Source organism: Hemitrygon akajei, chromosome 8 (genome assembly GCF_048418815.1).
Source record: "Hemitrygon akajei chromosome 8, sHemAka1.3, whole genome shotgun sequence".
Lineage (NCBI taxonomy): Eukaryota > Metazoa > Chordata > Chondrichthyes > Myliobatiformes > Dasyatidae > Hemitrygon > Hemitrygon akajei.
The window spans coordinates 80,351,150-80,375,365 of NC_133131.1; the positions used below are offsets into that span (position 1 = coordinate 80,351,150).

Below are 24,216 nucleotides of genomic sequence, written 5' to 3' on the forward strand. Positions count from 1 at the left end.
TGGGAGAGAGAGAAAGTGAGGGAGGGGGAGAGAGAGAGAAAGTGAGGGGGAGAGAGAGAAAGTGAGGGGGAGAGAGAGAAAGTGAGGGGGAGCGAGAGAAAGTGAGGGGGAGAGAGAGAAAGTGAGGGGGAGAGAGAGAAAGTGAGGGGGGAGAGAGAGAAAGTGAGGGGGAGAGAGAGAAAGTGAGGGGGAGAGAGAGAAAGTGAGGGGGAGAGAGAGAAAGTGAGGGGGAGAGAGAGAAAGTGAGGGGGAGAGAGAGAAAGTGAGGGGGAGAGAGAGAAAGTGAGGGGGAGAGAGAGAAAGTGAGGGGGAGAGAGAGAAAGTGAGGGGGAGAGAGAGAAAGTGAGGGGGGAGAGAGAGAGTGAGGGGAGAGAGAGAAAGTGAGGGGGAGAGAGAGAAGAGTGAGGGGGAGAGAGAGAGAGTGAGGGGGAGAGAGAGAAGTGAGGGGGAGAGAGAGAAAGTGAGGGGGAGAGAGAGAGAGAGTGAGGGGGAGAGAGAGGAAAGTGAGGGGGAGAGAGAGAGAGTGAGGGGGGAGAGAGAGAGAGTGAGGGGGAGAGAGAGAGAGAGTGAGGGGGAGAGAGAGAGAGTGAGGGGGAGAGAGAGAGAGTGAGGGGGAGAGAGAGAGAGTGAGGGGAGAGAGAGAGAGAGTGAGGGGGAGAGAGAGAGAGTGAGGGGGAGAGAGAGAGAGTGAGGGGGAGAGAGAGAGAGTGAGGGGGAGAGAGAGAAGTGAGGGGGAGAGAGAGAGAAGTGAGGGGGGAGAGAGAGAGAGTGAGGGGGAGAGAGAGAAGTGAGGGGGAGAGAGAGAGTGAGGGGGAGAGAGAGAGAGTGAGGGGGAGAGAGAGAAAGTGAGGGGGAGAGAGAGAAAGTGAGGGGGAGAGAGAGAAGTGAGGGGGAGAGAGAGAAAGTGAGGGGGAGAGAGAGAAAGTGAGGGGAGAGAGAGAAAGTGAGGGAGAGAGAGAAAGTGAGGGGAGAGAGAGAAAGTGAGGGGAGAGAGAGAAAGTGAGGGGGAGAGAGAGAAAGTGAGGGGGGAGGAGAGAGAAAGTGAGGGGGAGAGAGAGAAAGTGAGGGGGAGAGAGAGAAAGTGAGGGGGAGAGAGAGAAAGTGAGGGGAGAGAGAGAAAGTGAGGGGAGAGAGAGAAAGTGAGGGGGAGAGAGAGAAAGTGAGGGGGAGAGAGAGAAAGTGAGGGGAGAGAGAGAAAGTGAGGGGGGAGAGAGAGAAAGTGAGGGGGAGAGAGAGAAAGTGAGGGGGGAGAGAGAGAAAGTGAGGGGGAGAGAGAGAAAGTGAGGGGGAGAGAGAGAAAGTGAGGGGGGAGAGAGAGAAAGTGAGGGGGGAGAGAGAGAAAGTGAGGGGGAGAGAGAGAAAGTGAGGGGGAGAGAGAGAAAGTGAGGGGGAGAGAGAGAAAGTGAGGGGGAGAGAGGAGAGGAGACACACACACAGACACAAATTCCTGACCTGCAGATGGGAATTTCATGAGATGCACCTAAATGTCCTCACAGCCCCAGAAGGAAATACAAAAAGTTCCATGTGGAACAACCAATAATTCATGGAGAAATTGCAGATAATAATGTGGGAAATTGCACATAATAATGAAAAATAATTTCTTAATTATTCTTCAAGAATGCTGACAATGAATGCAGAAGGGCAAATGGCACTATGCCACTCTATTCTTGCAATACAGCACAGTGCGAAATTAAGATTTTTGCAATTACAATATCACACTGAGTCTTTTGTTTAAAAGACAAATATGATTGATAAATATTCTTGGAGATTATAATGAAGTAAATGAAAATGGAACGAACAAAGCATCCGATGTGGCTCCTCTGGACAGAATGACAATGGATCTGCACAGTCAAGAACTGAAAGTATGGTCAGGATTGCGTATACCTTTAACCAATAGTTACGCAGAGAACCTTTGGCTTTCTGTAGTCAACGGTTCAGCTTGTCTTGGATTTCCACGCATGCATGGTCAATCACCAAAGACAGAGACAAGTTGGAGCTCAATTGCTGGTGCATGTGACCTCCCATTCTGTTGCTGGAGAGGCTAGCACAAGAACGGCAACTCCATTCATTTAAATGGGTTGCCAACCCTGTAAAGAAAATGTAAGTGAAGGGAGATAGTTTATTTAATTTCTCTGTTTTAAAGTGTTTTCAAAAATAGTTATGGCTATTTTAATGATTTAAATATATAAAATATCAAAGGCCTTCAGGGCATTCTAAAGATGTCCAAAGCAAACCTTCGCACCTAGACGAGTCCCCCTCATGAGAAACTTGGCACCTTTGCCACTCGGAATGGGTAAGTGCAGACACCGCAGGTAGTAAATTTAGGCAGTGGACCAGATCCAGGTTAATTTCCCCTTTACTAGTCTGAACTTTACAAAGTAGGATACACTGAATCTTTTTCTTCCCGTCTCCCTGAGGGGCTGTTTTGCCCAATTCATTCTAACTGGTATGTACTTCAGTTTCAGCTCCAGCTGTGACCGGGATTCTGTTTTAGTGGGTTCCATTGTGCAGTCTGCAGAAGAATTTGAAATTAATTATGTTACAATACAGGGAATAAAACCAATAAGGACTTAGGGGTTTTAAATTCATGATTCACTTTTTTCCCCTTCCTCAGTCTATTGGGAGAATATCTAGGTGTTCAGTAAAACCTGTATTTGATTTTGTGATCTTCTTCTGAATTCTCTCACACCTCGTTCAATCAGAATTCAGCAGTAGCTGGCAGGAACAATCCTTTGCAATACAATATCCACATCTGAAGAAACAGATGCTGCATGTGGGCAAGGTCCTTATTCTCTACTATCAAATTCCTTCATGTTCTCTTTGGCTGGGGCATGTAGAGGATCTTCTCGAAATAAATTCATTTCAGTGAAGGTTGTGGCTCCACTAACTCTGATGTTACAACTGTTCGGGATCCTGCCCCTCTGCAGAAAAATACTCAATGCTGAAGAATTCTAAATCATGGCTGAAGCTGCATAATTAACAAACTTTCTTTTGTCCCTCTGATATAACTGAGTCTGCAATTTTTAAGTGGAAACTGGCAAGCAATGTATTACTATTTCACTGTAGCTCCATCAGCAGGCTACTTCCACCGTACAATGGTTTTGCTACTGGTGCCGTTTTTAGTCAAAGCACTAATCAGCTGTTTCCTCAACCACTGTACATCATCCAGGGGTTCTCAGCCGATTTTGTGGGTTCAGTTCTCTACTAGAAAGCTGTCAGAAGACAACCCAATTAACCAACTTCCAAACAGCTTAGTTTACTAGGTGGCTAGGCGATTATAACCATATAACAATTACAGCACAGAAACAGGCCATCTCGGCCCTTCTAGTCCATGCCGAACGCTTACTCTCATCTAATCCCACTGACCCGCACTCAGCCCATAACCCTCCATTCCTTTCCTGTCCATATACCTATCCAATTTTGCTTTAAATGACAATACCGAACCTGCCTCTACCACTTCTACTGGAAGCTCATTCAACACAGCTACCACTCTCTGAGTAAAGAAATTCCCCCTCATGTTACCCTTAAACTTTTGCCCCCAAGTCTCAACTCATGTCCTCTTGTTTGAATCTCCCCTACTCTCAATGTAAAAGCCTATCCACGTCAACTCTATCTATCCCCCTCATAATTTTAAATACCTCTATCAAGTCCCCCTCAACCTTCTACGCTCCAAAGAATAAAGACTTAGGTGCTGAAACCCAGGTAACATTCTAGTAAATCTTCTCTGTACTCTCTCTATTTTGTTGATATCTTTCCTATAATTCAGTGACCAGAACTGTACACAATACTCCAAATTCGGCCTTACCAATGCCTTGTACAATTTTAACATTACATCCCAAATCCTATACTCAATGCTCTGCCTTACCACTTTCAGGGAACTATGCATCATTATTCCTAGATCACTCTGTTCTACTGCATTCTTCAATGCCCTACCATTTACCATGTATGTCCTATTTGGATTATTCCTACCAAAATGTAGCACCTCACACTTATCAGCATTAAACCCATCTGCCAATTATAATCCATCATTTTAACTCAGTTTATGACTCAGCTCTCCTTCATGTTGAGCAAATATTGGAAGCAACATTGAAATTTTTGAAGGTCACAGGATGTCCTCTGGGTGAACAAGAGTGGCTTCATTATGACCATTACAAACCAAAATAAGCAAGTCCTATAGGACATAGATGTCAGGATTGTTTGTATGGCTATTAACAACTAATAAGGGTTCAACTCACTTGACTTATCTTTTCTTGTCACCCCACGATAAATCCATCATGACAGTATTAGTGGAAGAAATCACAACACAGACCTCACATCCATGAAGTGCCACCATCCATTGTGTTATGTTGCACTAGCATCATTTACATACTTGTCTGGATGTGTCAACTTTCATCAACAATCAAGAAGCTTGATACTACGCCAAACAAACTAACCTAATTAAATTGTAACTCATATACCATTATGAACACAGACAGACTACCAATCACCTTAATCACCTGATGACTCCGAACTCTTCCAGCTACTCCAACAGCAACTCCCAGACCTGTGACATCTAACATCGAGGAGGACAAGGTTTTCACTCATCTATGGGCTCTCTTCAAAAGATACATTACATTTCAAACTGGAGATTGTATGCGTCTTTATCTCTGGCCCAAGATTATCTCACCTGTGGGAATAACTTCAACACATTGAATGAAGTAAGTTCATGGCAACAGTTGACCACCACAGTTAGTGATGGGCAATAAACATCAGCTTAATTCCCAGATCACCAAAAAAAAATTGCATGAAAACGCAGACAGTCATTAGCATGATGTTCTACACGCCCTAACTCAAGGGACCATGGCCAGCAACAATCAACATGTTTTTGAGAAGTATATTGGAAAAACTGGATTCTAAGATAGTTTAATGCTAATCGACCATAAAAATACCATATGACATTGGAGCAGAATTCAGCCATTTGGCCCATCGAGTCTGCTCCACCATTCACTCACGACTGATCCTTCCCCCCCCTCAAATCCACTCCCCAGCCTTCTCCCTGTAACCTTTGATGCTGTGTCCAATCAAGAACCTATCAATCTCTGCCATAAATACACCCAAGGACCTGGTCACCACAGCTGCCTGTGGTAACAAATTCACCACACTCTGGCTAAAGAAATTTCTCCGCATCTGTCTTAAATGGACGCCCCTCTACCCTGAGGTGGTGCCTTCTTGACCTATACTCGCCCAGCATGGGAAACATCTTTTCCACATCTACTCTGTCCAGGCCTTTTACTTTCCAAAGGTTTCAATGAGATCCCCCTTCATCCTTCTAAATTCCAGTGAGTACAGACCCAGAGCCATTAAGTGTTCCTCATATGATAACATTTTCATTCCTGGAATCATCCTTGTGAACTGCCTCTGGATGTTCTTCAATGCCAGTATATCTTTTCTTAGATGAGGAGCCCAAAACTGTTCACAATACTCAACATGCAGCCTCAGCAGTGCCTTATAAATCCTCAGCATCACATACCTGCTTTTATATTCTAGGCCTCTTGAAATGAATGCTAACATTGCATTTGCCTTCCTCACCACTGACTCTACCTGCAAGTTAGCCTTTAGGGTGCTCTGCACAGGGACTCCAAAGCCCCTTTGCATCTCATATTTTTGAATTTTCATCACTTTTAGAAAATAGTCTGCACATTTATTTCTACTACCAAAGTCCATGACCATGTGTTTTCCAACATTGTATTTCATTTGCCACTTTCTTGCCCATTCTCCTAATCTGTCCAATTCCTTCTGCAGCCTACCCGTTTCCTCAACACTACCTTCCCCTCCACCAATCTTCATATCAACTGCAAACTTGGCAACAAAGCTATTTATTCCATCATCTAAATCATTGATATACAGTATTAAAAGGAGTGGTCCCAACAACGACCGCTGCGGAACACCATTATTCACTGGTAGTCAACCAGAAAAGGATCCTTTTATTCCCACTCACTGCCTCCTACTATTCAGCCAATGCTCTAACCATTTTAGTAACTTTCCTGTAATACCATGAGCTCTTAATTTAGTACGCAGTCTTATGTATGGCACCTTGTCAAAGGCCTTCTGAAAGCCCAAATATCCAACATCCACTACATTTCCTTTATTTATCCTACTTGTAATCTCCTTGAAGGATTCCAACAGGTTTGTCGGGCAAGAATTTCCCTTAAGGAAACCATGCTGACTTTGTCCTATCTTGTCCTGTACTCTTATAATCTTATCCTTAGCAATGGACTCCAACATCTTCCCAGCCACTGAGGTCAGGCTTATTGGTCTACAATTTCCTTTCTGCTGCCTTCCTTTTTTAAAGAATGACATCTGCAATTTTCCAGTCCTCTGGCACCATGCTAGATTCCAATGATTTTTGAAAGATCATTACTAATGCCTCCACAATCTCTACCACTACCTCTTTCAAAGCCCTAGGGTGTAGTTCATCTGGTCTGGGTGACTTATGTACCATTAGGTCTTTCAGCTTTTTGAGCACCTTCTCTCTTATAATAGTAACTGCACTCACTCCTCTTCCCTGACACCCTTCAACATCTGGCACACTGCTAGAGTCTTCCACAATAAAGACTGATGCAAAATACTCATTTAGTTCAGCAGCCATCTCCTTGTCCCATTATTATTTCTCTGGCCTATATCCACTCTCATCTCTCTTTTGTTTTAAACATATTTGAAAAAGCTTTTACTATCCACTTTGATATTGTTTGCTAGCTTCCTTTTCATATTTCATCTTTTCCCTTCTAATAATTGTTTTAGTTACTCTGTGAGTTTTTAAAAAGCTTTCCAATCCTCCATCTTTCCACTAACTCCTGCTTTGTTGTTTGTTTTGTTTTTACATTAGCTTTGACTTCCTTTGTTAGCCACAATTGTACTATTTTGCCATTTCAATATTTCTTCTTTTTTGGCATGCACCTGTCCTGCACCTTCCCCATTTTTCTCAGAAACTGGCACCATTGCTGCTCTGCTGTCATCCCTGCCAGCAGCTTCTTCCAATTTACTTTGGCCAACTCCCCTCTTATACCCCTGTAATTTCCTTTACTCCACTGACATACTGCTATGTCAGACTTTAACTTGAAATTTGACAAGGAGAAAGTAAACTCAATCATTGTGATCACTGGCTCCTAAGTGGGATTTCACCTTAAGCTCCCTAATTGCTTCCAGTTCATTACATAACACTCAATCCAATATGGCTGATCCCCTGGTAGGCTCAGTGACAAACCGCTCTAAAAAGCCATCTATAGGCATTCAACAGACTCTCTCTCTTGAGATCCATTAACAACCTGATTTTCCCCAATCAACATTCACGTTAAAATCTCCCAGGACTATCACAACATCGCTCTTTTGATATGCCTTTTCCATTTCCTGTTGTAATCTGTGATCAACATCCCAGCTACTGTTGGGAGGCCTGTATGTAACAGCCATCAGGGTCCTTTTACACTTGTGACTTCTTAACTCAACCCACAAGCATTCAACATCTTCCAATCCTATGTCACATCTTTCTACTGATTTGATGCCATTCTTTACCAGCCGAGCTACATCACCCTCTCTGCCTACCTTCCTATCCTCTGATACAACTTGTAACCTTGAACTTTCAGCTCCGAACTATGACCTCGCTTCAGTCATGATTCAGTGATGGCCAAGACATCATACCTGACATTGCAGGTAGAATTGCAACAAGATCATCCACCTTATTTGTTATATTTTGTGCATTGAGATACAACACTAAGTGCTGTATTTGCTACCCTTTTTGATTTTGCATCCCTAATACACTGATACTCACCCTGCTGGCTGCAATGTTGTCCTATCATCTGCCTGCCCTTCCTGACAGTCTGACTGCACACTATCTTTCTTTTTCATCATGCGCCCTATCCTAAGTCCCTTCATTCTGGGTCCCATCTCCCCTGCCAAATTAGTTTAAACCCTCTCCAACAGCTCTAACAAACCTGCCCGTGAGAATAATGGCCCCCTCTGGTTCAAATACAACCCATGCCTTTTGTACAGGCCATACCTCCCTCAGAAGAGCTCCAAATGTTCCAAGAACCTGAATCCCTGCCCCCCGCACCAGCTTATCAGCCACACATTTATCTGCCAAGTCACCCTGTTTCTACCCTCACTAGCACGTGGCACAGATAGCAATCCAGAAATTACTATTCTGGAGGTCCTGCTTCTCAGTTTTTTGCCTCGCGATCCAAGATGTCCCTGACCCTGGCACCTGGGAGGCAACATACCATCTGGATGTCCCGTTAACATCCACAGAATCTCCTGTATGTTCCTTTGACTATTGAGTTCCCTATCACTACCGCTCCCCTCTTCACCATCTGCAACATGGACCCATGCTCAGTGCCAGTAATCTGGGCTCCATGGCATTCCCCTGGGAGGTCTTTCCCCCACAGAAGTATCCAAAATTATATACTTATTTTTCAGGGTAATGGCCACAGGAGTGCTAACTGCCTATTCACATTTCCACTTCTCCTGACGGTTACCTAACTACTCGCTTTCTGCAGCTTCCGGGGGACTAACTTCCCAGTAACACTGATCGATTACCTCTTCACCCTCCCGTGTGAGCCAAAGGTCATCCAGCTGTAGCTCCAGCTCACTAACACGGTCTTCAAGGAGCTGCAGCTGAATGCACTTCACACAGATATAGCTCCCTGGGAGGCTCTAGGTCGCCCGGGACTCCAACATTCAGCATGAAGAACACACAACAGTCATTTACCACATTAAGTGCAACGAGAGGAAAAAAAAATGGAACCTTAACAGAAACTTACCCAGAGCCAAAGCCTGACACTCCTACTCTCACCACTAGCCTACTCCCAACAGTAACGTGTGTGTGAGAGAGAGAGACTGAATCATTCCAGGTCTTTCACCCACTCTTTAATTTGTTCATGAAAAGCCTATCTTTGTAAGTTGGCATGTTTTTCCACAAATACATCATATGAAATGGATATACTGCTCAGTATTCTATCCACATGCAAAAACACATCTTATTGTTTTGCTACAGATTCTCAGTGCAATGCATGATAAAGTTTGCTTGATTTTGCTCCAATATAATCTCAAAAGCTGCAGCTGAGGCAGCTGATGGCTACATTTTTGTTAGAGGTCTCATTTCGAACTTTTCTTCCAAAACCTTAAGACAGTGGAGATAAGCTTGGAGCATTGCTGTGACTATTTTGGACTAACAGTAGAATTTGGCCAAATTACTCCACGAACAGTGCTACATAACTGCCAAGATGAACCAGGTAGAAAATCTTACAAACAAAAGATAAGGGTTCCCACATTTTCCAGAACAGATCCCAATGTCATGAATATTCTCATATTACTAACGTACCTGTTTCCATTGTACAGATACCAATATGGTTGCATTTTAATGCACGTTATTCATTGTAGAATAGCTTCTGTTGGGATTCAATAGCTATTTGTGATTTTTCTAATGCCAATGTATCCTTCATGTTTCATTGTAGTTTGTAAGTAATGAAATAAAAGGCATTTTTCTAAAATTAAAGACCAAGAGCTTGTGTGCTTCCAGTTTGTTCATCACTGTTGCTACTAAAATACTTACCACCTCAGCCTCAGGATGCTGCATTTACTCTTTCTAATTTAATGTTTAGAAACCTTCTTTTAGGTTTATTATTCAGACATTGATAAGTTTGTCAGAGGGATTTTGTTCATTTACTGGAACTGATACAGATGGTTCAAAGTTCAAATTTATTATCAAAGTATGTATACAATACACAACCTCAAGATTCTTTTTTTTTGTGGCTGAAACACACAGAATCCACGAATAACCACACACAACAAAGACTTACAAACATATGTGCAAAAGGGGACAAATCGTGCAAATATTAGAAAATGGTGAACAAGTAATGCATAGAACATGAGTTGTAGTCAGTCCTGCACTAAGCTGAGTGAAGCCATTCCAGGAGCCCGATGGCTGCAGGGCGATGACTGTTCTCGAACCTGGCCAAGTGGGACCCAAGACTCTTGCACCTCCCACCTGATGGTAGTAGCAAGAGAGGGAGATGGGACAAACACAGGCGGTCAGCACTGAACACTGGTTCATCTTCTGTTCTCAGGCCTCGATGCATCAATTGCTGTGGAGTAATGGAGCTGAGCAAAGTGCCATCCTCATCCAGTGCATAGGAATGTTGCACAAGCTGACAATACGGGACTCACTTTGTACGATGCTTGCTCAGTCATTGTCATATGCCCAGAGACACACAGAAAGCAAGTAAACCCAGGCTTAAAGACAGCTTCTATCCTGCTGTTATCAGATTCTACAATGGACTTCTTGTACAATAAGATAGACTTTGGACCCCACAATCTATCTTACGATCTTGCACTTTATTGTTTACCTGCACTGCACGTTCTCTGTAGCTGCTAAACTTTATTCTGCATTGTTACTGTTTTTTACCTTTTTCTACCTCAATGGCTTGATCTGAATGAACAATATTTCAAGACAAGCAGTTGACTGTGTCTAGGTGAAATGAGATCATAATTAACCGATACCAATACTTGAAATACAGACACAGAGCATCATAAGAAAAATAAACTAAACTCATTGCAGTGCAAAGTAGCCTTAGTGTTGCTATACTGAGTTAATGATTAGGATTGTGCAGGTTGGTGCAAGAACCGAAAGGTTGAAGTAGCTGTTCTTGAATCTTGTGGTGTGCAAATTCAGGCTTCAGTGCCTCCTGCAGAATGGCAACTGTGAGATTATGGCATGGACCAGATGGTGATCTTTGATGATAGATGTTGACTCAGGGGTCTGTATTGGGACCTCTACTTTTCACACTGTTGGTCAATGATTTGGGTAACAGAATTGATGGCTTTGTGGCAAAGTTTGCAGATGATACGAAGATAGGTGGAGGGGTAGTTAGTGCTGAGGAAGCAATGCGATTGCAGCAAGACTTGGACAAATTGGAAGAATGGGCGGAAGAATGGGCAAAAACGTGGCAGATGGAACACAGTGTTGAGAATTGTATGATAATGCATTTTGGTAAAAGGAACAATAGTGCAGACTATTATCTAAATGAGGAGAAGGTTCAAACATCAGAAGTGCAGAGGGACTAGGGAGTCCTCATGCAAGAATCCCAGAAGGTTAATTGACAGGTTTAGTCTACGGTAAAGAAAGCAAAAGCAACGTTAGCATTTATTTCAAGGGGAATAGAAAACAAAACAAACAGATAAAGCTGAGGCTTTACAAGACACTAATCAGGCTGTGCTATTGTATTGTCAACAGTTTTGGGCCCCATATCTCAGAAAGGATTATCGTCATTGGAGAGAGTCCAGACGAGGTTCATGAGAATGATTCCGGAAATGAAGAGGTTAACACTTAAGCGTTTGGCAGCTTTGGGCCTGTACTCACTCGAATTTGGAAGAATGCAGGGGGATTGCATTGAAACCTACCAAATGTTGAAAGGATTAGATAGGGTGAGCATGGAGAGGATGTTTACTATGGTGGGGGTATTTGTGGACAAAGACATCAATTGAAGTAAACATCATGCCTAGATATCTGCCTTTTGCGCAAAGACGGCAATAAATTGTTTTCCACCAATTGCAGACTTTTCCTACAAAGGTAGACTTGTTTAGCACACCATGTTAAAACAATAAAAACTATTCCTACAGTGCAGCCTTAACCTCTTCAGCAATGCAGACACTTACATTGCTTTTCACAGACATGTGACAAGCCATCATGTTGCTACCCACCAGATGCATTCCCTAGCTCAGACTTTAAAGACCCAATGGTAATAAATGTCTATGAGGGACCCAATAATGGATTTGCACTGCTGTACCTTCATGTCATAGCTATAATCAGAGTTCTATGATGAAAATAATTATGCCATCGGTTATATACTTCTCCTTCAGCAATGTGAGGGCAGGAGAATTCCTGGAATTGATTTTAATCAAATCTAGCGAATGGAATTATTTTTAAATTTAAATCAACCAATATCTATATTTTATCTGACCCAAAAATTGACCGTCTTGCCTCTCTCATAAATGACTGGAGAGGGGTCTTCCTTAGGGGACGTCAACAGTATGGTTGCAATTCAGGAAACATTAGAGAGACATTGAGTAACTCAATATAAAATAAAAGCTGGTAATTTCCAGGGGCAAGAACCAGTGGTGGCAATCCATGTCTTCCATTATTCTTTATTACTATTGACCAGGCAAGGAGGAAAACCTCTTGAAGCGTACTCCATTTTCTTGATTATTATATTTGCAGCCCAATGAACAAAACAATATTGGATTTAGTTCTGTAGAAGTTACCAATGGGAAAAGTCTGACAATATCATAATCAGTGATTACAGAAAAAGTCACAGAAGACAAGAGGCCACAAAATCCTTCACTTCCTATATTGCTGTTTACCCATTCCCTCCTTCTTTGCCAATTCGTGGTGATGAGGGTGGTTAAATTTCTTCCTCAGTCCACCTGCATGATCTCAGTCTAGCTTGTGCCATTGCATTGGCCACAATGCTTCTGTAGCTATTGACATGTTAAGTAACATCCCTGTCTCCCACCGGTAATGGCACAGCTCCCACTATAAATATTACTCGCTCTAATCGCCACTCCCCTAAATCAACCAAAACAGACTGGAACCAATACCATGAACAGCCAGTTTGGATTTCTCATCTTGGGCCTGAATGTTCAGTAATCTTTCCTATTTCACTACTGGGAAGACAGGAAGCTATTTCCAATTCACATTTATAAAATCAGAGATTTGTAAAACTGACCCTGCACAAATTTAGAATTTGTATTCCATGTCTATCTTTTCCCTTTTTAATAGCTAGGCTAAATCTGGTCCAATTACATTTGTTATCAAATGCTGTCACACTTCACATTTCTGTAAGATGAAGTCCACTATCAAGTAAATAAGACATTAATTATACAAAGAGACCTAGTATGCTTAATGTAATTTAGAGATACAGTAAGGTAACAAGTCTTTCTGGCCCAACAAACCTATGCTGCCCAAATGACCAATTAACCTGCTACTCCTACGTCTTTGGACTGTGAGAGGAAACCCATGCAGACAGGAGAGCATGTAAACTCCTCACAGACAGCGATGCAGATTGAAGGCTAGTTGCTGGCACTGTAAAGCAACGTGCTAACCACTGCACACCACGTTCTTTGTTAAGAAAAATTTGAGAGAGGTTCTACTAATGGAGCCAATAAAGTGAAATTGTTCCCAGGAAGTAAGGGTCAATAGCCACTAGATGAATATATTCAAGATGCCTTAATGAACTTGAAGGTTATGGTTTGCCACCTTGTTGACGTATGTAGTCCTGGTCAAAGTATTCCCATAATGCTCTTAGTCAGCAAATTCCAATATTTGGGCACAATGATAAAAGGACTGAAAACATAAGTGTGCAACTTTGAGGTGCACTGCAGACAGTTGTGTTCCCACATGCTCACTGATCCTCCTTGATAGGGAGAGGTCAGGAGTTCAGTAGATGTTGTTGGGCTAGCCTCCACAAGAAGCTATCCAGCACTCTGCCTGGTAGCTACTGTATACCAGTGGAAGCAGTGCTCTGGATGGCGTTGATCTGCTTGAGAACTGGAGCTGCAGTCACCAGGAATGACCCATCATACTCCAGACTGATAAACTGAAAATGAAGGAGATTCTTCAGGCGTCAGGAGTTACCCACCAATCTCTGGCCTGTTTTTGATGGTGCAGGACTCTGTAATGTAAAAGACTGGATGTCAAAGATACACGGTGAGAACCTCAACGGAAAAGGTCATTGCCTGCCTCTCACCATGAACACAAGGGCATCACAGGGCTGTGCACCTAATCCCTGCTCTACACAATTTGTGCTTATGACTGCATGGCTAAGTGCAGCTCCAATGCCGTATTTAAGTTTGTTGACCACACTACCTTTGTTGGCCAGGTCAGTGGGAGTGGCGTTAGTGCGGAGACTGAAAGTCTGGTTGAGTGGTGCAACAACAGCAATTTCTCACTTAAATGTCAGCAAAACCGAAGAACCGATTGTCGACTATAGGAGGAACAAACTAGAGGTCCTCATTAGGGCATGGAGTTGGAGAGGATCAGCAGCTTTCCTTGGTGTTAATATGTCAGTGAATCTGTCCTGGGACAAGCTCACAAGTGTCATCACAACAGCACCTACACTTTCTTCTAAGTTTGTGTAGATTAGGCACGTCACCAAAACTGGCGGCAAGATGGAGACTCATTTGGACACAGCAGCCACCCTGGGGCCAATCAAAGGTGAAACTGCACATCCTTTATCTTTTTCATGATCACGAAACACTGCTGTTTATCAAGTACTGCAGGCCTACCCCATCAGTGAGCTGCTCGTTGGTGGAAGAGCTGAACTCGGTGTGCAGTCTAGCAGCAAGTGACTGCCTTGGACATTTTCCTTGTGATTGTAAAACCCAGTTGGATGTTGGTAATATAGAACACCAAGTCCAGCTCGATAGCTTATTGGCAAGACCAACAGTGGGGGAGCTGTATAGTCTCAGTTGTAATACAGACTAGGCCTCATGCTGTGGGCTAGCCTGTTGCAGCCACCCAGGGAAGAAGCCATAGGCGGTGTGGCGCAGCACCTGTGCCTGCTCGGAGGCTAGCTCCCTGTTGGTGCTGCTCTCCAGTGCTTGCTCAGTGGACGGCAAATTGGATTGCATTCATCTGCAGACTGATATGGGCTTGTTCTTGCCGGCAACATCCATGCACCATAAATATACATGACACTCAGGGTCTTGGGCTACCACATATTGTATTTTTGTGTGACTATGTTTACTGCTATCTTATATGTGCTATATGTGCCTTGTGCTGGGTGTGACTGTTGGTAATGTGTTTTGCATCTTGGCCCTGGAGTAATGCTATTTCCTTTGGCCGTATTCATGCACAGTTGAATGACAGCTGACTTTGAACTTGAGAAGGTTGACAAACTTCTATAGACACACAGTGGAGAGTATACAACTGGTTGTATCATAGCCTGCTACAGAAACACTAATGCCCAGTAACTGAAAAGGTTACAGAAATTGGCAGATACAGCCCAGTCCACAGGCATATCCTCACCCAGTATATTTACACAGAGTGCTGCCACAAAAAGCAAAATCTATTAAAGACCCCCAGCATACAGGCCAGGCCCTCTTCTCACCAGTACCAACAGGTAGTAGGTACAGAAGCCATAGGTCCTACACCACTACATTCAGGAACAGTTATTAAGCTGCAACCATTAGGCTGCTGAACCGGCATAGGTAACTTCACTCATCTCTACTCTGAACTGATTCTTCAACTTATAAACTCTCTTTCAAGGACTCCTCAACATTTTTATTTGCAATTTTTCTTCCTTTGGTAATTTGTCAGGATTTCTGCTAAGTTACTTTTGTAAAACTCCATTGTATTTCTTTTTTTTTCCCCTGCAAATGCCTGCAAGAAAATGAATCTTAAGCTAGTGTACAATTACACATACATAATTTAATAACAAGTTTACTTTGAACTTCTGTGGCTGGAATATTACTTGTCATTTCCACAAGTGTCTGGAATATTGTTTCGGTCTGCTGCATGCAGTAATGCCATCTTTTATTTGCTGTGGAGCGGTGAGTGGAATTAAGTATTCTGCAAGCATCTACAGACATCCCATACAACTCAAGCAATCACAACCATCTTCACTTATGGAAGGTACATCTCCACCCACTAGAGTGTTTTCCTATGATGCCCATCGACTTCAGTTTTGCCAAAACTTGATGCCATGCAATCAAATGCCATCTTTGGCATTCAGCTCCTTGGCCCATGCTTGGGTGACAGCTGTGATGAAATCAAAATTGGGCACAAGTAAATACAGTGCCTTGAAAAAATATTCAGCCCCTAATACTTTGTGCACATAAATGAGCATTACAACCAGGGATATGATCAATTTAACTGAGAATGTTTAATTTTTGAATCACGTGCTCCTTTCTCACCCCACAGTAGACCCCCCCCGCCAAAAAAGGGAAAACTGTAAAGCATAGAAAACTAAAAATGCAAAAACTGAAATGTCAGCAGTTCAAAAGAATTCACCCCCCCCCCCTCTTTGCTCAGTACATAGTTGAACCACCTTTCACAGCTATTACAGCCAGTAGTCTTTTTGGATAAGTCTTTTATTAGCTTTGAACAAAGTGATAGAACAAGATTTGCACATTCCTCCTTGCAAAATTGCTCAAGCTGTGCCAGGTTAGCTGGGGAGCAGCAGTGGACAGCAATCTTGAATTCTTGCCAGAGATGTTCGATCGGGTTAAGGCCAGGACTCTGACTGGGCCACACAAGGACATTAACATTTTCTTCATTTGAAGCCACCCCACGGCTGCTCTGGCAGTGTGCTTTCGGTCGTTGTCCTGCTGAAAGACAAACTTCCTCCCCAGTTTAAGTTTTCTGGCAGAGGCTAACAGGTTTTTAATCCAGGTTCTCTCTGTATTTAACAGCATTCATCTTCCCATCAATCCTGACCAGATTTTCAGTCCCTGATGCTGAAAAGCAGCCTGACAGCATGATGCTACCTCCACCATACTTTACAGTAGGGATGGGGCTGCCTGGCTGGTGCGCAGTATTAGATTTACAGCACATGTACCGCTTAGCGTTAGGGACTGTATGTTCTGCTTCAGTCTCAATTAACCACAAGACCTCTTCTACATCCTTCCTCACCATTTTTGCACAAATACCCTTTCTGTGCAAGAGCTAAGAGATTGTGGAGCCATGAACATCATCTCCAGTTGCAAGCACTCACTTCTGTAGTTGGCATGACACCAGCCTCTCTGAGAAGTGCCATTCTTCTCCAGTGACTAAGTTTAGAAGGGTGGCCAGACCTAAGCAGTGTGGCAGTGGTTTCATAGCTTTTCCATGTTGCACTGCACTGAGCTCCAAGGTATATTCAATGCCCTTGAGACTGTCTCTTACTCTTCCCCAAATTTGTGCTCCTCTATTATCATTTCCCTGACTTGTCTTGAATACTCTTTTGTCTTCAGTTTGTTTTGGTCTGTTGAAATGTTACCTTGCAGTTGGGTCCTTACAGAGAGAGGGGGTATTTATTCTTATGAATTCATTGTAAACAGGTGATCCTCTAATTTTGTACACAAACAAATTAGGTGAGCTTGCAAGGTAATATTGCACCTGGGGAAAGTTAGTGAGGGAATTACAAAGGGGATAAATACTTCTACAGCATCACAGATTTCTTTTTTTCTTTTAAAACTTTCAGTAAATTGTTGATGGGTTTTGGAATTTTTCTTTTGATTTGACATGATGCAATGCCTACCTTAACGGCATGATGCAATGTTTTGTAGATTAACTCAAAAATCCTAATTCAATATATTTCAAGTTCAGAAAATGATGCAGCAAAATATGGAAGTAGTTGTGGGGAGCTGAAGCCTTTACAAAAGCACTGTTTAATGAGGAGGGAGTGTTGCTCGCTAAGGTTGCAGATGGCTCCATCAGTTTGCTAATGGTTGCAAGATAAATCAGCCAGATCAGACCCATTCTGCTGTTTTCACCCTTTGGAGCAGGATGTACTTGGACACTTCACCACATTTTACAGGAGCTGGCAGTGTTCCAACTGCTCAACAAAGGCTTGGCTGCTCACACAAAAGTTGTATACTGAAATGCAAGTTGAAAGGGCACTACAGTAGTGCAGTGGTTAGCACAATGCTATTACAGCTCTGGGCATCAGACTTATCTCTACATCCACGACTATGTGGCTAGCACACCTAAAATGCCATCTATAAGCTTGTTGATGACACAACCCTGCCTACCTTAATGACGATCGTCCGGTAGCACTCACACCTAAGTGCTTTGAGCACTTAAAGTTAAAGCACTTTGAGCATAAAGATTAAGTGCTTTGAGCAGTTGGTTATGGCTGGAATCAACTCCTGCCTAAGCACGTAGTACCTGAACCCAATGCAATTTGTCTATCACTACATTAGGTTTACAGCCAATGTGATCTCATTGGCTCTTCATGTGACCTTGGATCAGCTGGACAATACTAACACTTGGGTCAAGCTGCTGTTTATTGACTACAGCTCAGTGTTTAACACCATCATTCCTACAGTTCTGATCAAAAACCTCCAGAACATGGGCCTCTGTACCTCCCTCTGCAACTAGATCCTTGACTTCCTGAGTGGAAGCCCACCGTCTGTGAGGATCAGAAGCAACATCTCCACCTCACTGATAATCAACACTGGCGCGCCTCAAGGATGTGTACTTAGCCCACTGCTCTACACCCATGACTGTGTAGCTAGGCACAGCTCAAATGCCAACTATAAATCTCCTGCTGACATAACTGTTGATGGTATAATTTCAGATGGCAATGAGGAGGCGTGCAGGAGCGAGATTGATTAGCTAGTTGAGGGGTATCACAGCAACAACCTTGCACTCAACATCAATAAGACCAATGAATTAATTGTGGACTTCAGAAAAGACTAGGGAACCCACAAGGGAAGTGATTACTATGCCTTTAGCAATGATCTTTGAATCCTCACTGGCCACAGGAGTAGCACCAGATGATTGGAGGGTGGTTAATGACATTCTTTTGTTCAAGAAAAGGAGTGCATGGTAACCTTGGGAATTATAGATCAGTGAGTTTTTATAGTGGTTGGCAAATTATTGAAGAGAATTCTCAGTGATAGGATTTACAAGCATTTGAAGAAGCATATTCTGATTTAGGACCATCACCATAGCTTTGTGAGGGGCATCCTCAAGCCTGACTGAATTCTTTGAGGATGTAACAAAGCACAGTGATGAAGGTAGAGCAGTGGATGTGGTGTATGTGTATTTCAGGAAGGTGTTTGAAAAGGCTCTTTCAGAATGTAAGAAGGCAAGGGATCCAGGGAATAGCTGGGTGAATACTAAACTGGCTTGCCCATAAGGTGGCAAAGGGATGGACAGTATTCTGCCTGCAATTTGGTGACCAGTGGTGTTCTACAGGGATCTATTCTGGAATTCTGTTCTTTGTATGAGGAAGTAGAAGGGTGGGTTAGTAAGTTTGCAGATGACACAAAGGTTGGTGGAATTGCAGATAGTGAGGACGGTTGTTGTAGATTGCAATGGGACATTGACCGGATGCAGAGCTGGGCTGAGAAGTGACAGATGGAGTTCAACCCAGAAAAGCATGAAGTGATTCATTTTGGAAAGTCAAACTGGAAAGCAGAATACAGGGTTAATGCCAGGATTCTCATCAGTGCAGTAGAACTTGGATCCCTCAAAGTTACCGCGCAAGTTGATTGGGTTGTTAAGGAGTATGGCGTATTGGTCAGGGGACTAAGTTCAAGAGCCTCGAGGTAATGTTGCAGCTCTACAGAACTCTCCTTCCACCACACTTGAAATATAGTGTTCACTTCTGGTCGCCTCATTGTTGGAAGGATGTGGAAGCTTTATAGAGGGTGCAGAGGAGGTTTAGCAGGATGCTGGCAGGACTAAAGGGAGTGTCTTTTGAGCTAGCTAGGGTTCTTCCTCATGGAGTGAAAGAGGATGAGAGGTGACTTGTTAGAGATTATAAAGGCATAGCTAGAGTGGACAGCCAGAGACCTTTTTCACAGGGCAGAAATGACTAATAAAAGAGGCATAATTTTTAGGTGAGTATAGGAAAGTATACAGCGAATGTCAAAAGTAAATTCTTTATGCAGAGTGGTGAGCACATGACATGTCCTGCCAGTAGTGATGATAGAGGTAGATACATCGAGGACATTTAAGAAACACTTAGATAGGCATGTGGATGATTAAAAAAAAAAAATGGGACAATGTAGGAGGGGTGGGTTTGATTGATCTTGTAGCTTACAAGGTCAGTATTACATTGTGGGCCAAATGGCCTGTTCTGTGTTGCAATGTTCTTTGTTCAGTTCACTTACAGAATAAAACATAATTGCTTCTCCTCAAGTCTCTCTGGGTTATCATCCCAGAATCAAATTGCATCATGAAGAATACTTGTATCATTATCTTTTCACATCTGAAACCTCTTCAAAGCAGGACAATAATCCAGTTACACATTTGACCAAATTGCCCAAAGCCTCCAGGAACTCTATTTGGAGCAAAGGCTACTCTGTCAAGATGCTTTAAATTTGAATACTAGCCCATCAGAAAAAAAAGCATTTTTGTAGTTTGAAAGTACTGTAGCAGTAATGCAACAAACTAAACATCAATCATGATTGGAAATCAACTCAAAAACAAGATACACATTATAGTAAGAAATAACCCAGAAGCGGCCAAGGTAACTCTGGTAAATTTTATCTCCTCAAACATTTGATTTAGAAAGCAGAGTTGCCAATTTTCATCAGACATTTTTTCTACAAATATTATAAACTGCACAAATAGTTAGAAGATTTTTTAAATATTTAAGCTTGGGTTAAAAAAAACTTTCTGCATCGGTAAATTCATCTCTTTTCAATTTAGAGCAAAGAGGTTCGATAGCTTACTCTATTTTAAATAAGAATAAGAATTCTTTTTGGGGGGCAGCAGTATAATATACAAATTATTTATTGTTAAAGACTTAAAAATTATTTGCCATCACCATTCATGTAAGCACAATATTAACTAAAAACAGATATATCAGCAGAAATTGTAGAAGACAACTAGTCATGCAGTGGTAAATCAATTTAAAAGAAGCTGGTGCTGGTCAAAATAATATCTCTTTATCAAAGGTACTAAATGTAGCTACAATCATCATTCTGACATTTTACTGCAACAGAAGTGTATATACAAAGTCTTCTGATCTTCAGGTCTCAAAAGATTTTGTTAAAGCCAGTCCAGTTTAGTCAGCAAAGGGTAACCATGTCTACTGCTTGTAGTTTTTGTTCAATTTAATCAGATTAAGCAAACTCTAAATTTTAAGTGCTACATGAAAACATCTCTAGAGGCCATTTTATCAAAACAAGAACTAGGATTTATACAAAATCTAAATTGAAACACAAAATTATAAAGCTCTGCCCTGCTTCATTTGAAATTCCAAGAACACTAAAACAAGATTAACTTCAAACTTTATTACTCCCATAGTATTCTAGTCTATATGAAAAAATATTTTAAAAATATATAAAATCTTACAACTAACAAAATGCCTTGCTGGATACTAGAACATACTTGCAATTTTCTACAAGTTGATATTTAATGGAAATGTACCTGTACACCATAATTTTACCTCAAACGTATGTGAAAACAGACAAGTTTTAAAGAATATTCATACCTGCCAGACTGGCGATTGCCACCGGTATTCCTTGCACCTGGACTCCACCCGAACTCAAACTCCCGATGTTGACTGTCTGGAGGTTAGGGACAGACGCAAGCTGGGCAGCACTTAAATTAATGGTGTTACCGGTAACAGTTACAGGGGTGATCTGGGCAACAGCAGTTCCACCTGAACTACTGGAAGACACAGGAGTCACGGTCAGTTGCTGAGCATTTTGAATCTGTACACTTGAAAGGTTCTGGATGTTCTGTACTTGAATCGTCTGCCAATTTATTTGCCCAGATGGTGTCAAACTTGGTGCCCTGATGATCACCTGAGTTGGATTCTGCATTGTTGACAGCTGAGCATTTTGCAAGGCCTGCTGCTGGACACTTTGAAGAGTTTGACCTGGGACTGCAGCACCTTGGATGGTCTGAAGGGCATGGTGTGGGATTGTCTGAATAATCTGCTGCTGGATCTGAGACGACTGCTGTTGCTGAAGTGGTACCTGCTGCCCACTGGCCAAATGCACTTGGAGCTGACCGTGCTCCGGCAAGTCCTGCAACCCATTGGGCTGAGAGAGGTTTGCACCTTCGCCTTCAGAGCCGGTCACTCCGGCTGAGGGTGGCTCATCTTCGGTGTTCTCGGAACCAGTGCGGAACAGAGCCTGGACTGTCTCGTTGGAATTTGCCAGCGAAGTCACACAAGACAATGATGGAGAGGCGGTGGTAACACGGGTCGATATTGAGGAGGAGTGAGGAGGAGGAGACGACGAAGGAGATTCGGGCATGCTGCTCAAAGAGGTGGTGGAAATGGGCGTGGAAACCATTTGATTCCCATTCGAGACCCCGCCGTCTGGAGGCTGGACGAACTGGATGGATCCTCCCCCAGTGGCCGCCGACAGGCTGTTTATAGGCACGGCCAGGGTCACACCGGCTCCTATGTTGATTGGCAAGGTGGCGACCATCTGGGTCTGGGCCCCGGAAATGTTAACGCCTTGCAGCTGCAGCGGGATGGAGAGGCCGGGTCGAATCTGGATGGGGACGCTGGCGGGCGGCTGAGAATGCGCGGCGTTCGGCGTGGCTGTGCTCGCAGACGTGGTCCTGGTCAGCGGGCCGAGGAGGGTCGCCTGGCCGTGGCCGGCGGTCAGGAACTGGATCTGCCCGTGCAAATCCTGCTGCAGATTGGCCGAGCTGATCTGGATCTGCTGCCCGTCCACCGTCTGCAGCTGCGGAATGACCTGGTACTGCACGCTGTTGGACGAGCCGCCAGCAGTGGCTGCGGCGTTAACCACCATGGTAGGATTTGATAGCGACTGCACTGGCACCACGTTGTACTGTCCCGCTGCTGACACGATTGGTCTGGCTTTGACGGGCGAGCCCGTGCCATCTTGGGCACTTGCAGCGTTCCCGTTGCTGCTGGTAGGGGAGGCGGCGGTTGTGTTTGTGCAGCTACTGCTGGCGGACGTCCCCTGGTGTTGTGCAACGCTCTCTTTCGTCGTCGCAGGGCCGGCGGCGATGATCTGCCACCCGTTCCCACTGAGCTGGGCAGTCACGACCTCCAGCTGCTGCTGCTGCACCGCCCCTGGGCTCTGCTCGATCAGTAGCTGCCCGCTTTGCAGGGTGCTGGAGCCGGTCGCACCATCCGCCGAGCCCGGGGAACCGATCTTGCTGCACGTCGCTGCGAGGAGGGCGAGAGGAGACGGCTGGGTGTCCTACCAACACAGACACACAGTGGGCGGGTTTAGAGAGGAAAGAGTGGGTGTGAATTTACTTTAGCACAAAAAGGGGCTTCACGCAGGAAGTACGGAGTAATTAACGATTAAACACCCGTGTTTCAATAACAGACCACGATCCGAAATCGTACATTTTATAGTTTGTTTAAATCAGGAAGTAGGTGCACAGATCTGCAAGAAAAATGGCTTCACATACAAGTGGTTAGACAAAATTAGTTCAACAACAAGCAGATTGTGGCAGATATATAATTTTTAAAAAAATTAAACACGTAAAATAAACAGAGATAAGCTTAGTGTTACGTCTTGATTCGAAATTTATATCCATACCTGTGAGCCTGATGTTTTGAGTTGCAAATATTCACCAGGTTTCCCTCCTTCAGTTAGGGTGGCCATACTTTCCTCCTTTTGATCTGTGAACGGAAAAAAATACAAATAATCATAACAAAATAATCCACTTTTATGATACACTCTACTTTCACATAGTTACTTAAATCACCCATCAATTCCCCTGGAGGGGAGGGGTAAACCAGAAACGTGGTTTGAAACCCGACCCAGTGGATACAAAGTAACACCCAAAAGAGGGTTGGCTCAGGCAACTCACTACTGTAGATTCTTGTTGTCAAGCTGATCAATTAGCAGAAAGCTTGTCACCAAGGTAAATTGACTTTTCCCTCTTGTTTTTTTTAAGGAGGGAGGGGATAGAGGGAGGGTTACGTACCACTCATTCTGCATTGCTTAAGAAGGGAGGAAAAAAATAAGGCCAGTACAAAATGTAGGCAGAACAAGGCAGGGCTGGCCCTTTCTTTCCACGAATGGCTGTTTGCGTAGGACGGAATAATCAGGTTCCTCTTGATTGACGGAAATGGAACTGGGAGGCGGAGCTTCGAACCAGCAGACCCGAGGACTCGCCGTTCTCCGACCGCTTGATTGGATTGGTGGCGCGGCGGCGGAATGGAGGCCCGCGGGCGCGCGGCCTGCTGGGGCTTGTAGTTCGCGGTGAGGGCTGACGTCTCGCAGTGACGCGGAAAGGAAAGGCAGGGACTACATGCCCCGGTAGGGCATGAGGAGCGCTGGGCGCATGCGCAGGCGGTGTGTTGCGCTTTCCCGCCCTTCTCCCTCCCTCGGTGATCCGGAACAAAGGCGGTGCTTGAGAGGGGTTGGGGGTGGGAGCTTTCAGTGTTTTATGTCGGGAGAGTCAGGTTTAGGGGTTCCTCTCGGTATGAACATCGTTGTACAATGCCCCTCCCCCCCAGCAGATCTAGGAAGAATTAAAGTGGATCCAGCTTTGCAATGTTCATAGGTGTGGATGGAGTTCTGTCA

At 43.7% G+C, this 24,216-nt stretch overlaps 1 protein-coding gene across 3 annotated transcripts in view; it reads right to left on the reverse strand.

The window, feature by feature from the left end:
- sp4 (sp4 transcription factor) overlaps positions 1 to 23,773 on the reverse strand; it is a 79,754-nt gene extending 55,981 nt beyond the window's left edge. Inside the window, exons 1-3 of one of the 3 annotated variants that reach the window (XM_073054087.1) lie at positions 23,615 to 23,773; positions 23,224 to 23,306; positions 21,180 to 22,875 (exon numbers count right to left, since the gene is read on the reverse strand). In XM_073054087.1, the coding sequence (XP_072910188.1) occupies positions 21,180 to 22,875; positions 23,224 to 23,306; positions 23,615 to 23,621 (1,786 nt within the window). In that variant the 5' untranslated portion in view covers positions 23,622 to 23,773. The other 2 variants (XM_073054085.1, XM_073054086.1) reach the window with 2 other exon arrangements.
- Between the last annotated feature and the right edge of the window lie 443 nt (positions 23,774 to 24,216).